At 28.8% G+C, this 15858-nt stretch overlaps 2 protein-coding genes across 6 annotated transcripts; one reads left to right on the top strand and one right to left on the bottom strand.

Moving 5' to 3' along the window:
- Positions 1 to 108: 108 nt before the first annotated feature.
- Positions 109 to 8931, bottom strand: LOC105423239 (kinesin-like protein Klp61F). Of its 3 annotated transcripts, none has more exons than XM_089072491.1 (13): positions 8800 to 8931; positions 7174 to 7350; positions 5181 to 6402; positions 4130 to 4401; positions 3807 to 3946; positions 3600 to 3718; positions 2980 to 3336; positions 2562 to 2786; positions 2272 to 2451; positions 1959 to 2181; positions 1472 to 1590; positions 1185 to 1391; positions 109 to 413 (listed from the first exon to the last, which is right to left on the bottom strand). In XM_089072491.1, the coding sequence occupies exons 2-13, from the start codon at positions 7218 to 7220 to the stop codon at positions 306 to 308; spliced, it is 3219 nt and encodes a 1072-aa protein (XP_088928617.1). In that variant the 5' UTR covers positions 7221 to 7350; positions 8800 to 8931; the 3' UTR covers positions 109 to 305. The 3 variants fall into 3 exon arrangements, with proteins under 3 accessions (XP_088928617.1, XP_088928618.1, XP_088928619.1); XM_089072492.1 differs by having other exon boundaries at positions 109 to 407; XM_089072493.1 differs by having other exon boundaries at positions 109 to 404.
- An 11-nt stretch (positions 8932 to 8942) lies between these two features.
- MAN1 (LEM domain-containing inner nuclear membrane protein MAN1) lies at positions 8943 to 15773 on the top strand. 3 transcript variants are annotated; one of them, XM_025217338.2, is made up of 11 exons: positions 8943 to 9562; positions 10231 to 10910; positions 11078 to 11183; positions 11248 to 11483; positions 12609 to 12826; positions 12907 to 13032; positions 13122 to 13251; positions 13755 to 14010; positions 14090 to 14311; positions 14387 to 14571; positions 14889 to 15773. In XM_025217338.2, exons 1-11 carry the CDS (start codon positions 9381 to 9383, stop codon positions 15038 to 15040), a joined length of 2493 nt encoding a protein of 830 aa, XP_025073123.2. In that variant the 5' UTR covers positions 8943 to 9380; the 3' UTR covers positions 15041 to 15773. The 3 variants fall into 3 exon arrangements, with proteins under 3 accessions (XP_025073123.2, XP_088928620.1, XP_088928621.1); XM_089072494.1 differs by having other exon boundaries at positions 13743 to 14010; XM_089072495.1 differs by having other exon boundaries at positions 8957 to 9562; positions 11263 to 11483; positions 13743 to 14010.
- Positions 15774 to 15858: the final 85 nt, after the last annotated feature.

Raw genomic sequence — 15858 nt, 5'->3', positions numbered from 1 at the left:
TTATTAAAAACATAAACAACAAGAAAATAATAAAAATCTTAATATAATTTAATTACTTTTGGAATATTCAGCTTTGTATTTGTGAAGTTAATCCTTTTAATTCTTTGAAATAGCAATTATATTTTACAATATAATTGCTTGTACAAGAAATATAACTAGCAAGATAAAAAATTTCGTGATTGTTTTTTGTATTTATTAAGTTTTTACTTTGCATTTAGGAATTTTTATTATATAATATTTAAATTTTATGTTCATAATTCTGAAACATTCTTGTATATTAAAATAAAAATTATCAGTAAGAAATATTAAACGTTCCAAGTAATCTTTTCATCTTGATCTGTTGTTTTTCTCTTTCCTATCTCTAGCCTGTTAAATTTGCAGGAATTCTGAAAATTGTTTTTAGTCTCTTTATCCTGAAAGAAAGATTCAATCACTACAAATGGATATGACAGTAAAGTGAATATGTTTTTACATTATTGTTAATATATGCTCAACATTTAAATATAGATCTGTTTGAGTGCTACGCTGTGTGAGCGTGTGTTGTTTCCATTGCTTGTCATAATATAACATCAGTATCTAACAATTAGTAGGTTCAATTGATGATGCATTTTCTAATGGACCATATTACATCTTAAAGCAAATTACTAAACCGAAACTTTTGCTTTTATAATCTTTATCTTGTAATACTTTCATAATAAATGAATAAAAAGTTATGCAAATGAAATCAGTATAATCATATTATTTGACCGTTTTTAATATTAAATAAAGAAAATACTAACACGTTATTTGGCATTGTCAAAATAAGAAAAATGTTACTGCGTTGCTTAGCACTTTTTCACATAAAAAGAGCGATTTGCTGATGTATTCAAAAGTTTGGCCAGATACAAATCTGAAGACAATTTTGTCGAGCCATTAAAATATTTACATATGTAGGACGTTCAAATTGACTAAAATATCAAAAATGTTTGCAATATAATTATCATATATTTAAACATCCTACTTAATTATTTTGATGATCTAATCTTCCGATTTGTATGTAGTCAAATTTTTCAATGCTTTAGTAAGATTATTATTTCCCTCCATGAAACAAGGACGCATGATCGCACCAAATTTTTACTGTATTTCTACAATTAATCGTGACACTCAAATAAATAACTATGTATCTATATACAAACAATATTTACCTCTATGCAAACATTTAACTCAAAAGATTTTAAAATTCTGGGTGAATCTGTGTATAATATGGATTTAATGGGAGTTTCAAGACTGAAAGAATTCAGATATATGGCGTTTGGATCACTATGCGGTGTAGATGTAATAAATGCATTTCCATTGAGTGATTTTTTTACGCTATTCATTTTCAGCACAGATAACTGTTCAAATGTCGAATTCTAAACAAAAATAAATTTTCATATAAAATCATACGTTCAAATTTTGTTTATTGATTAGAATATAATTGATAATTTCTTACTAAATTATCTTCTGCTTCATCTGTGTGTCTTTTGCTTTCTCGATATTCTTCAATGAGGTCAGGTGATATTATTATAAACTCTCGAGGATATGAAAATTTTTTTCTTTGTGGCGTTATGCCTATTCATCATATATAAAAAGGTGAAAATGATTTATTATATACTAGAATGATATGAATAAACAAACATCTCATTATTTTTTAAATTATTAAGAAACATTAAAAATATATTTTATATCATTTGATTATTTGCTATTCATCTAAAGAAATGAAAATACATGCTTAAATAATGAGATATTTTTTTGTTTAACAATATCATTATATGTATGTGTGTGTGTGTGTGTGTGTGTGTGTGTGTGTGTGTGTGTGTGTGTGTGTGCGCGTGTGCGCGCGTGTGTGTGTGTGTGTGTGTGTGTGTGTGTTAATAATATAATTATACATATGTATTTGTTCATTTTTTTTTGTCATAGATCAAATAGTTAAAATAAACCTGTGCAAATGTCGCGACAAAAGTCTTCAATCAGAAATTTATCAATTTGCTGTTGTGACGCGCGTAAATCTTCGATTATGTTATTATTCCAATTCTTTAATTTTATTTGTTGATGTGTTAAATTGTCATCCATTATCTTAGAAAAATCTAAAATCTTATTTTGCTGTATTTTCATAAGTTTATCATGAGTTAGACTCATATGATTAATTATTTTATAGATATTCTATAAAATAAACATAATAAAAGTAAATACTAAATATTAGTTATAATATAAAGATGAAATTAGTGTCAAATCTATCTTTTATGTACACACATCATTGGAAATAAGTATTCTATTTTTATCTACAGCCATTTTTTGTTGTAATTGCTTTCCAATAAATTGGACATTATTGTTATATTGCTTTAAGGTAATGCAACCGTTAGTTAGACGTTCCTGTAAATCGGTGACCAAGACATTTCCTTTTTTAAGAGCAATTTTAGTTGATATTTTTGCCTATTAGCAAAAAAGTAATAAATTAAATGATAATTTTTACAGTTTATGATTTTAAAAGAAATTCAATTGTAAATATATTAGGAATTTTATGGGTAATAACGATGAGCTACCTGATTAATACCGCTGTCAATATCATTCTTGATAATAGATGTAATATTTTGTAGAAAATCTTTTAAATCATTTTGTTTAATTATATCTCTGCTATAATTGTGTGAATTTTGATCGTATACATTATTACAAACTTCATCTATTTGATAAGATGTATTAATAATTTCGGAATAACTTTCTTTACATTTGTTTAAAAAATTAAATCCACATGATAAATCTGCCATTTTCTAAACATGAATATATATTATTATATTAATAACCCATATATGATATTAATTATATAAGATATTAACAAATAAACAGATGATGATCATAAACACTTTTGAATATCAGTATAATATTTAAATAAATATTCATATAAAGATTTTAATTAATTGATTTTTAATTCCTGCTTATAATTAAGGATGTGATTTATTATACCTTTCCGAATTCTTTATAATTTTCCATCGCTTGTTTTTCATTTCGGAATATGCTATTAATATGCTCGTTAATTTTGTTTAGACTATTACGTAAGTAATTATATTCTTCAAGACGACTTCTACAGAGAGTTTCCATCGTATATTTTGCGTACATTGACACACTTTCTAATTTTTCAGAAATATTCCTGTTTAAATATTGCAAATTCTGCATAACACTATCATTGTATCTTGATTCTAATAAATCACGAATATCTGGTGCTAATTTTGAATAAATATCGGTCAATAATTTATTCTCATTGAACATCATAGCCGATGTATTTTGCATATGTGTATTTAATGTTTTTTGATAATAAGTATGCTATAAAATATTTAAAATATTATTTTAAAGCAATTTTTATCATTATAATTTTTTAAATTTTCTAATTTTTAATTAAACCTAAACTTATTTAATCTTTATTAATTAATTAATTTAATTTAATTTTTATAATTAATTTAATTTTTAATGATTACTATTATTTAAAAATTTTAACTTTAGTAACTTGTGTGTTTGTAACTTATATGTTATTTTTTATCACAATATTATTATTTTGTTGTAATTGAAATGTCTTATTAAAAACTTACTACAATATTTATATCTTCTTTTGATTTTTTACTTTCAAGAAAATGCTGATGAATTGCAAAATCCACGATGGAACGAATCGACACATTGATATTTGTAGCTTGTGCAACTATGTGAGTTTCTATAAAAAATTTATATTTTATTTATAAATAAATTCTTTTATAGAGTCCAAAATTATAAGATTAATTATGAAACAGTTTTAAACTTACCAACTTTATTTTTTACAAATTGAAGAAGACTATGAATTTCTTTTTTATAAATTAAAAGCATATTTTCAATATTTTCGCAGTATTTTGCAAAATTACTTTTCATTTGCAATCCAAGCTTCTCATTTTCTTCCTCTACTTTCCTGTATTGATGTTAATCTTATTAATATATTCTAATTAATAATTTTTAATAAAACTGTAAGTGTTCGAAGACAATAGTTAAATCTATTTATATTCTAGTAAATAATAAACTTCTAGTAAATAATAAATAATAAACTAAAAATGATAATTTCATTAATGAGACCTGTAATTCAAAGTTTACCTACATTTTACGATCAAGTTTGTCATGTAATTTTTGCACATCTTCAGACGCTTCATCCACCACGTTTAAAAGAGTTTTCATTTGATCGTGCAAAATTTTTTCGTTTTTAATGTACTTTCTTACAAGCAGTTCCTGTTCATTTTTATCGCATTCGATTTGTCTTAAAGACTTTTTCGTCATTTGTAAAAAATTACTTATATTATTTAATTCAGTCCTATTGTTTGTTAGCTCATCTACTTGAGTACTATATTGCGATCGCAAATCATTAAATATTTTCTATAATCAAATAAAATATAATTTATACAATAATAACACTTTCAGTTTTTTTAATTGTACAAAATATTACATTTTAGATTTGAAATTTACAAATTTAGATTTAAAGTATTTTATAGAAAATTATTTTATATAAAATTTTATATAAAATTTTATATAAATTTTATTTTATAAAATATTTTATAAAAATTTTATTTAAAATATTTTATAAAAATTTTATATAAATTTTATATAAAATTTATATAAAAATTTTATATAAATATTTTATATAAAATAATTTTATAAAAAATATTTTATATAAAATATTTTATAAAAAGAAATAACAAATATTTTTTATTTAGAAAAGGCAACATTTAATTATTTTATTTATAGTGAATTGAATAAAGATAAACATTTTTTCTTTACTTTTCTTTTCTATATATTCCAAAATATTAATAAAAGTATAACTTAAATTTTAATTTAATAATAATTTTATAATAATTTAATAATTCTTATAAAAAATTCTCAATCTTTTCAAATACATAAAATTCTTTAGATATCAAGCATGCAAATTTTAATCTAAAAAAATAGATCTTAAATTTAAATCTAAAAAGATCCTAAACATAGAAGAAATAGTAATAAATTTTATAGGAAAAATATATTTAATTTTGTTTAATTTCAAAAACAATTGCTCATATTAAGATTTTTATAAACGCTTTTTTATCCTTCTCTTTTCCATGCAATTAGAACCATACTATGAAATTTTTATTGATGTCGAAATCACTCGTTGTTGAAATACATACCTCTTTACTCTCTATAACTTGTTCTAGTACTCCGCAATACTCGTTTTTTTCCTTTATTTCGTTCTTCTGGTCCTCAATTAATGTTTGCATGGCGCCGTAATCATTCAGCGATAAGTATATACCATTTTTCTCGCGTGTCGCTAAGAGGTCTTTTCTGAGTCTTTCGATCTCCTTGGTATATTCCCTCAATAGCGTTTTCCTGCAGACTTTCAGATTAATTTCGGGACGATTAGTGATATTTTTAGCCCGACAAGCATAATCCAACGTCGATAACGTTTCTTCTAAATTATTACTGGCGGATGAAACAGTCGCGATTATTGACGTCTTTGTTCGCCCGCCTAACGATTCTTGCAGCAGCCTAGTCAGCTTTGATTCACGGTATGGTATATGAGGTGCCTTTTCCACGAGTGCGGTTATCACCCTGCCAAGAGTTAACAGAGACTGATTGATACTTTTGGCTTCCCGCGCTCTTTTTTCGATCGCTCCAGATCTGCCAATATGCTCGCTACCGGCCAAATCCACCAAGTTCAGTTTTGCTGTTTTTAGCAGTTCCTCGCCACTACTAGTGTTCTCCTTGATATGTATTGTTATCGTGAATATCGTGTGCGAGCGGCTCGAATTGGAATTCAGCATCGTCGCCGCGGTTTGCCGTCTCGCGGAGCCTCTTTCAAAAATCTTATAAATCTCGGTCTTACTGTGAACGATTATTTCTTCTAGGCCATGAATGATAACTGAACCCTTCTTTGTTATATCCTCATATAATTTGATTTTTGATGGCATGTCGCTGTCATTCGTCAAAAGGTCAAGCAGCTCCTCATTATACAATTCCAAAAAGTTGACGCAAACGGTATGTTGTTGATTTTTTAGTAGCTGCAACTCATCAAAAAGGTGATTCAGGCAGCGAGGTATTATGCCGGCGGATGTGTCACTCTGCCAATGCAGATTCAAATTGTCCACGAGAGTTCCCTCCATTGTATATGTTTTCCCGGTGCTGGTCTGGCCATAAGCAAACACAGTACAACTGTACCCGGCAATGACTTCTTTCAATAATGGACTGACCACCGTATTATATATGTCCGCCTGAGTTGACGAAGGACCGAAAATACCATCGAATGTAAATATCTTTGACAATTTATCCTGCGATCCCTCGTGTACCATTATTTTCTTGTCGGATATCATTTTCACCGCCGTTGTCGCACATTTTTCCAATGCGCTTACAGGCCTGTTGCGTATTAAAAAGGAAAATTATTATTAATTATTAATTGGATTAAGTATCTTTGGCAATTATTTATTATTATTCAAACTCTCTAGTTTATCATTACTATATTATATTATTATGTCAAAATCGAGAAAATATATGATAAAAATTCTTATAAAATAAAAGAAAAATGTACATCAAAAAGAAAATATTTTTCAAAAAAAATAGTATTACAATTGATAAAGCATATTTGTTTTAAAAATCAATAATTTAAAAATCAATAAATCATATGTTTGAAATTATTCATTATGTATTTTTAATACTTTTCTCATTATCCTGTAGATGAAAAATATCTTTATAATAAAGATTGAAAAAACAGCAATAATAATAGCAATAACAAGTGATATAAACAATAATGGTGATATAAACAGATAATGACATCAAATAACGTGATCTTTGTGAACAGAGAGAAAATGATATACAGAACAGAAATGATTAAATAATATAAGATTTTACAATTATCTTTTTTAGCAGAATTAAGTAATTCGAATGGATAAAATTTATTGCGCAAACAATATACATTTGATTTGTTAGTTAAAAAATTATTTTTTTGTTAAATAGAAATATCTGCTTTCTTTATATATATATATATATAAAGATAACAGATATTAGATTGAGTTTCTTTCTCTATGCAATTGCGCAGTAATTAAAATAATATATATATATATATATATATATATATGTTTATTTAATATGCACAATATAATGTAATATAATTATTCTCGCTTGACTTACTTAATGCGCACAAACACATTGATATGCTGATCCTTTTTCTTCGACATTATCGAATCGAGATATTCAATTTTCTTATCTATTAATCTTTATACACAACACTTCTCCTCGGTTATAATAATTGGAGTTATAATAATTCTCTCATGTGATATCTTATATACGATTCCTTCTTCTTTACCTCTATATTCGAACAAAATCAAAACAATTATTGAAATAACATTCGTAGCGAACAATGTTTAAATACATTGCGGATAAATTGCGCTTTTTACTCATGCGCAACATAGTGATAATTACTTTTGTGATATTTGTATATACAGAATGTCCCCAAATTCCTGCATTTAGAGTACATTACATAATTCTTTATGTTAAAAGAAATAACTTTTTCTTTTAGCAAAATTGCATTTGACGAGTAGTTTTTACAGTGGATCAAATTAAAGGTGACGAATGAGCGCGCGTATGTAGCGGTCAGGGCCGGCGTGGCTTGGTACCTAATCTTTGACAACTTTATGTACTGTATTGTAAAATATAATAAAAGTTAACAAAATAAATATTGTTATTATCCTTTACGTAATGATTCAATAAAAAAATTGTCTGATTTCGTAGCATTATCTGGAAATAAAAACAAATGTAAATAATATGATGTATGAATTGAGCGTTCGTACATACGCGCGCTCATTCGTCACCTTCAATCCGATCCACTTGTAAAAATTACTTGTTAAACGCAATTTTACTAAAGAAAAAAGTTATTTCTTTTAGCATAAAGAATCACGTAGTATACTCCAAATGCGGGAATTTTGGGACAGCCTGTATATTATGGACAATTTGAATAATTGGGAATTATATATAATTGCCCAGCCATTATGTATAAATCCCAATGTTCAAAATAATTAACAGAAAAAAAATTAATCAAGTTTTCCGGTTATTATGCATATTTCCCAATGCAAAATGATTATTCGGATAAATCATATTGTTTTAATTGATTTTTGGCAGCCTCAAGGCTGGTATTTATCATGCACAGTAAAAAACTCAACATGCTATATTTATCTTATCCTTTCTTTAATAGAAATCCTTTCTTTATCCTTTCTTTAAATAGAAAAAAATATTTCTTTATATCGCTTATAAAATGATTATTATGTGATTATTATACTATCGATAATTGTAACGTAATGTCTATTATATGCAAAAAATCTAATATGAGAAATTTTATAAAAATTAGAAAATATTTATCATACATTCTTTTTATTATAGTATATGTACATATAAATATGAACATATTTGTAATGTATATATTAATGTTAATATTCATCAATATTTTATTTTACAACAAAAAATTATGCGAATGTAAAGATGTATAAGTATATGCACGAATTGTAAAAATAACATGGACACATACTAAAATGGGATTTTATCGGCAGTTATCAGAATATGAAAGTGGATATTTAATTCCAATATGCTAAAATAGAACTTGATGGCGCTAATGTATGACGATTTTGACGATCCCATAAAAAAGATCAGGATTGCCGCTTGCAGGTTTCTCTCTGCAAGTAGCATAAAGTCTATGGCGACATATATTTTTCGTAAATGCCCATACTCTACTTTCATTGGAAGCGGTCCTTAAGTTCTACTCACATCGAAGTAGAATCGGAAGACTTCGATGGAAACTAGATCTTGGAGCTCGTGAGAGGAGCCTCCCCTCGATCCCCCTCTCCTTTCCAACAAAGTTGCGCGTCGCGTTGTTGCATCTTTACACGCGCGAGGCCGTGTCTCGTATGCGCGCGATCGCGACCGTTAGAAAATTGCGCCATTTTTCTTTTTTCAGTTACCGAGCGAGTTGAATTGTTTAGGGGAAGAAAAACGGCCGCGCGGAATAATCGGACGTGCGGAAGGGCGGTCGTGTGATAGTGTGCTTGATCACGACGGGGTCTTATCGAAGTTCACGAGCTGGTTGTACATCTGGAGCAGGATCTGAGAGAACGATCGTCCACGTGCGCGCGGGACCCCGAGTCACAGCGCAACGGTCAGCGTGCGTCTCGCGCGACGGTGACTGGACTGGCGGAGGATTGATCATCGATCGAACGAGACCTCGAGAACGGGCATCCACAGAGTGGATTCGTTCGTGTCGTCGCGCGAATCATCGTGATCGTGCATCTCTTTTGAGCCGGGTTTTTCGCTCCATTTGGGATCGCGATCTCTCACACCCGCGAGACAAAATGTCGGTGGACGCGCTGAGCGATTCCGAATTGCGGTCCAAGTTGATGGAGTATGGTTATCCGGTAGGACCGGTGACGCAGACAACCCGCAAGATACTCGTCAAGAAACTCAAGAACCTCATTGAGACTCGTGGAGCAGCAGGCGGAGGAGGAGGAGGATCTCGGCATTCGTTGGCCGCGAGGTGAGCATTTTTCTTTGGAGAAGAAGCACCAACACGAATTTGCTTTCAGCTACGTCCTATTTATACGCTTGGAATTTATGAGCTTGGGATTTGGGCAGAATATAAAAAAGAAAGAGAGAGGAAAGAAGGGGAGAGAACCGAGAAACCGGTTTAATTTCGCTGAGATTTCAATTCGCCGGCACGTAATAACGATCATTGTTTTTCATAGCGGCTGCGGATGAAACGCGACATGAGAAATTCTCTCTAATGTTAGAAGCTGTGTTATGATTTTCATTTCAAATGAAGGAAATTGTTCAAAGCAGCAATATTTAAACTTTGCTTTTAGTAATATGTGATAAAGTAATATTGAGTTTATTACACTCTTTATAAAATATAATTTTTTTTGCAAATGTTGCTAATCTGCTATTTAATTTCTGTGAAATTGTTATATTTTAATACAAAATAGATAGGTTTTTTTTTTAAATGCAAATTGTGTTTTGGGAATCCATAAAGTTGCAAATTAAAAAGATGGATTCTTATCTGAATATTTCTTTTGTTTTTAATTAAGTAACAGTAACATTAATTAAGTAACAGTAACAGTAACATAGTGCTAAACATATACATATTTATATGTAGAATATGTTTTGTTTCTGCATCTTGATCGAGTGTTTTCTTCATCCATGCATTAGATATAGCAGCGACGACACAGATGATGACACAAATACAAATGTTGTTAAGAAGAAGAAGAGTGCTAATCTACGCCGGCAAACGTTGGCAAATCCTATGCCTCCACCTTCGATAATTCCTCCTGATGCTACAAGCGTAACAAAAAATCCAGTTAAGGAGAATCTATCGCCACCACAAGCTGAATTCAAGGATCCTAATACAACAAATTTTGATAATTCGGGCGTGCCTTCCATGACTCGTATGACTTCAAAAACCACACAAAGCAAATTTTTCAAGACACAGAAAACATATATATCTGATGGTTTAGAGACTGGATCAGATTCAGATGCTGTGGAGGATGTTGGAGCCTCGTATGGACGCTCGTATGATAAATATATGTCTAATCCGAGCAATAGATTGTATGATTCTCGATATGAACGTGGAACTCTTGATTATGATCAAATCTCGAAAACCAGACCTATTCATGTAACGAAGGATAGCAAGTACAATATTTCTCCTTTAAAACCAAGCATCTCTTCTATTTCGCCTACAAAGGAGGATGTGAGTGGAAGAGACAATACAAATCAGAGGGATCTTCTTGCAAACTATGAAACTCCATTTTTATCAGAGTTTACAAGGAGACTGAGTTCACGGTCTTCGATTAACACGAGTACGTCATCGCCCACATTGCCGAGTTTAAAAAGTAAGCGCGTTTCTTGATGCATAATAAAACTTAGTATTTTATTTAGTATGCTCTATACTAGAAGAGACTTATTTAAAATCAAATTTGTATTATATTACATTATATGTAATTACATAAAATTTTATTATATAATTTTACTTAAAATTTAACATAACTTGTAATTTTAGGTCCTACATTACGCTATACTTTATCATCTGGTTTACCAGAAGTCAAGGAGAGAGATTCAAATGGTCACTTCTCTTCCTTACGGACCATATATTCAAGTCAACCAAGGTATATATATGAATTATTATTTTATTTATTTTATTTGAATTATTATTACATTAATGTAATATAGACAAACGCTGTTTAGTTCGAGATACGGTGCATCTTCTGCCGATAGAGTTCGAGATATTTTCAGTAGAACGTCCTATAAACCATCGACAACAAGTACGAATAGAGATGATGAGCGAAACAATCAGAATATTGTATCGATGGGTCTCGTGGCAGTACTTGCCCTATTTTTTGTAGTTCTTGCAATAATATATTTGGGACTTGGTGGAAAAACTGAAACGCTTCCATCGCTTTCATCGGGTAGGTATGCAGAGATATAATTATGAGAAAAAAAAATGATTTCTAAGAGAGATATAATTTTAAAAGGAAAGAAAGCTTTCTGAGGGATATACGTATATATATTATAGATAAAAGAATACAAAGCGCAATGTTTTTCTCAAATTAATATTGGCAGTAAAACTGAATTATTATATATTAATTAAATGCTAATTACTAATGTTCAATTTCATTATTTTTATAAAATTAAAATAATTATTCCGAGTTTACTAAATTAAACATGCAAGAGAGAATTTCTTGAATATGTATATTGCTTTCTCTCTTTACATATATACATGTATAATAAATATTACATCTCTTCAATTAATTTGGATATTTTATTTCCTTTTCCCGTTCTTTCTACATTTTGTTTTATTCCGATATTTTCGTTATAAAGTATTCTGATATTTGTATAAACATGTGTTGTATAATTCTTTGTTCCGTCAATTTTATAATGCACATTTATTTGTATGTAGGAAATTTGTAGGAATATAATTTACTGAGAAAAATATATCGATTAAATTGAATTATTAATTTAGCTGAAGAAAGCCATTTTAGTATTTAAGATTTAGTAGAAAGTATTTAAGATGCGAAGTTATTTGCTGTTCTGTCAAAATATGATCAAATCGCGAACATAAAATTTTTACTTTTATTTATATACTTTTTATTCCTTTATTGCTTTGTATAACTATTATTGAGTTAGATTCTAATATACACTGCCATTACTAAGTTTATATTGGAACAGCTCAAATTTTCAATTATTCTTATAAATAATTGAAGATTCTTTAAAATTTTTTTGCAGTATACAAATATAGCTTGTTCGAAAAAGTTATGTACCATATATAAGAAAGAAAGAGAAAGAATAAAAAATTTCAAATTTTCAAATAAAGAATTATTATTTTTATTTCGAAAAAGAAAAAAATGCATTATCTGTAGTTGTTTCTTATTCATAATATGGTAGTTCGAAAAAATGGCAGTTTTTCATTTGAAATTTGAGAAATATTACAATTTGAAACTGCCTCATGTTAACTATCTCTGTATTTTTTTTTGTATTATGTATCACAGAAAATATTTTGATTTTAATTAATATTATATTATCTGTACTTATAGATAACAACATACCTCAATGTTTCCTCGATGTAGCTACCGATGCAGCACCCGGGGTAAATTGCATAATGAAGGAAAATATAGAATTCGTATTGCAGCTGTTAAAGCGTCTGCAACCTATCCTAACAAAAAAAGCGATATCTAAAATTTGCAAGAATTCGGATGAAAAACCATATTTGACTGATGCAGAGATCGTGGAAATGTTTACAAACAGTAAAGTAGTGGGTTGAAAATTAATGTGTTTAACAATATAAGAATTGTATAAGAATTATATAATTGATTATCTTCATTTCATCTTTAGACGAATCTCGAGGTGAAGGAAGATCTGCGCAGTGCACAATTTTTAATCATTAAGAATCCGAAATGGGGCATCTCACTTATCGATATAAACGATGATGGAGCAACCATGGAAACATTGGATACTCTGGTAGATTAAATCTGTTTTATAAATCTATTTTTTTTCAAGCACAGAAATGTTTGCATTATCAAACTAATATATTTGTTTAATCATTACAGGATAAACTATTTTCCGCCCGTCTAAATGGAAAAATTGGAATGACGATTTTAAATCCTGATTTACCAATGCAATGTCTCATTAAGAACAAACTTTTTACCATCTTTTCTTCTCTTCTTATAGTGGCAATCGGTAAAGTTCTAACAGACTGTTTATTAGAAAAACCTTGTTGAATTTTATTCTGTATTATGAAATTTTTACATGCATGTTATATATGTATGTATATATATATGTTATATATGATGTATATTTATATCATTATTCGCTACTTTCTTATGATATGTAAGCTACACTTCAAGTAAAATAGTTGCATTTTAAAATAATTTTCTAAGTTTTGTCAAAATATAATGTTGTCTTTAATATAGTATCGTAAACTATGAAATTACTTTGTAACAAAATATTCTTTCTCTTTAAATCCTGAAGCATTAATCCTGATTCATTAATACATGCTATCGATATCTTATAAGTAGTTGAAAGTATATCGTGTATAATAAATAAATAAAAAAAAATGCTGTTTTACAACAAATTATGAGTGATTTACAAAGTGATATGTGTTTACGATATTGCAATACATGTAGACAAATACATGCAAAAGATTTGTAATGATGGCTGTGCATCTTCAGTTTTATTAACAGGTATCGGGATTTATAAATCGTATCTTTGGTATTTAAGATACAAGAAATGTACCGAAAGAGAGGTATTTAAGCTTGTTAGTGAAATTATAAATATCGTTGAAACACATCATCAAAATGCGTCTACGCAACCCGGCGTGCAGGAAAGTTTTCTTGCTATAAACCATGTGCGAGACAATCTTATTCCACCAAAAGATCGTAAAAGAATGGTCAATCTCTGGGAGAAAGCAGTAAAGTTTTTAGATGAGAATGAATCCAGGTAAAAAAATTTTTCATGTATCTTTATTTCACATTATATTTGACATGGATGAATAAAAGGATGTGATTTTGACCTTCAGAATTCGAAGAGAAGTACAACAAGTGGCCGGCGAAGAGTTTCATGTATGGCGATGGTTGCCGAATAACAGTTTAAATAAATCTTCCATACAGAATACGATTATGGGTAAGAAGCCGAAAGTCTGGCAGGGACAAGCATTCGAAACGATGGAGGGATCAGTTAATAGTTTGACTTGCTCGCCGACACCTTGTCTGAAAATTAGACATATGTTTGATGCAGATATGTAAGACATATATGCGCATATAATTATAATTATAAGATTAATGAATGACTCAAATTGTTTTCTCTTATGATATAGTGAAACCGAAGATGACTGGGAGACGAGAGTGCAGGATGCTATTTTAGAAAAATGCGGAGAAGGTGTGAAAATACTTCACATTCGAGTGGACATTGGTAGCCGTGAGGGTTGCGTTTACATGAAATGTATGTCGCAAGAAGATGCTGGCAAAGCTTATAGGGCATTACATGGTTGTTGGTTTGATGGTAAACTATAATTTTATTCTTTATTTTGATTCAATTTTTAAACATTTATATAGACTATTGGTAATTATTTTACATAAAGTTTTCACAGAATTTAAAATTTACATGTGTGGAATATTAATGTAGAAATATTATATATAATTATAAATGAAGAAATATATATAATTTTATATTATAAATAATATAAAATTCTTTTTATTTTCAATAGAAATTGATGTAATTGTTGTCACAATTAGTATTAGCATTATATCAGTTTTATAGCAAATACGTATATGCTGTATGTGCTTTCAATGAATTACTTTATTTTTTCTTTTTTCCAGGTAAGTTAGTGACTGTGAAGTACCTGAGATTAGAACGTTATCACGAACGATTTCCGGATGCCGCTCGCTGCGTAACACCTCTCAAGCCAAGTAACAATCAACGATTATCTATGCAGGCGCATTACTGGCAGAGTCCGGCAGAAGCAAATTAACAATTTATTTTTCTGTTTGGACATGGAGAGGAACGCGAACTCACATTTAATGTCACACAATTATCTATTGACCAGAACTTGCGGAATCTGTCTACTTTCTTTTTATTTGTTCCATGATAAAATATTTTATGCCGTACAGTGCAAATACATATAACATTGACACTTCTATTTCATAAGAACATATTCTTTTAAATTTGCTTACTCTTGTGTATTATATTATATTTTGTATCTTTTATAAAACAGAGGAGATACATGTTTTTAATAGTTGAGTAATAATAATAATAATAATAATAATAATACACAGCACACAGTAACATTAATCTTAAGTATACTTTTAACGAGTTGTAAAAAATATTATATTTTAATCTGAGTTATAGTAATTTCAAGTAGAGCAATATATGTGCGTAAGCATAACGTATACTGCATTCTCTATAGGCCTATCCAAATTAATTTGCGTAAGTTATATAAAATATGTATATATAAAAAAAAAATCGTTAATCATATATTTAATGTATAAGACGCGACACAATAATTTTATATATATATATATCCCAAGTTTGTGAAATTCCATGATTTCTCTATGCTTATGGTTACGCCATCATTGAGAAAAATATTGATTTAATTATTTAAGGTTTACAACAAATAATTTTTTTTAATAATTGCTTAAGTTATTTTTTACGATGTATCATAAAAATTGTACAGTAAAATAAGATTAAATCACTTTGTAAAAAGATTATTGTGTTAAATAATGGAATAGAAATTGATTAATATATTAATATTGTTTATATTAACAAATTATAAAAGAAGGCAATGTGTGT

This window comes from Pogonomyrmex barbatus, unplaced genomic scaffold (assembly GCF_055798465.1).
Source record: "Pogonomyrmex barbatus isolate J1 unplaced genomic scaffold, ASM5579846v1 scaffold13, whole genome shotgun sequence".
In the NCBI taxonomy this organism is placed as follows: Eukaryota; Metazoa; Arthropoda; class Insecta; order Hymenoptera; family Formicidae; genus Pogonomyrmex; species Pogonomyrmex barbatus.
The sequence above is the reverse complement of the archived record's forward strand: the minus strand, read 5'-3'. Positions and strand labels throughout refer to the sequence as shown.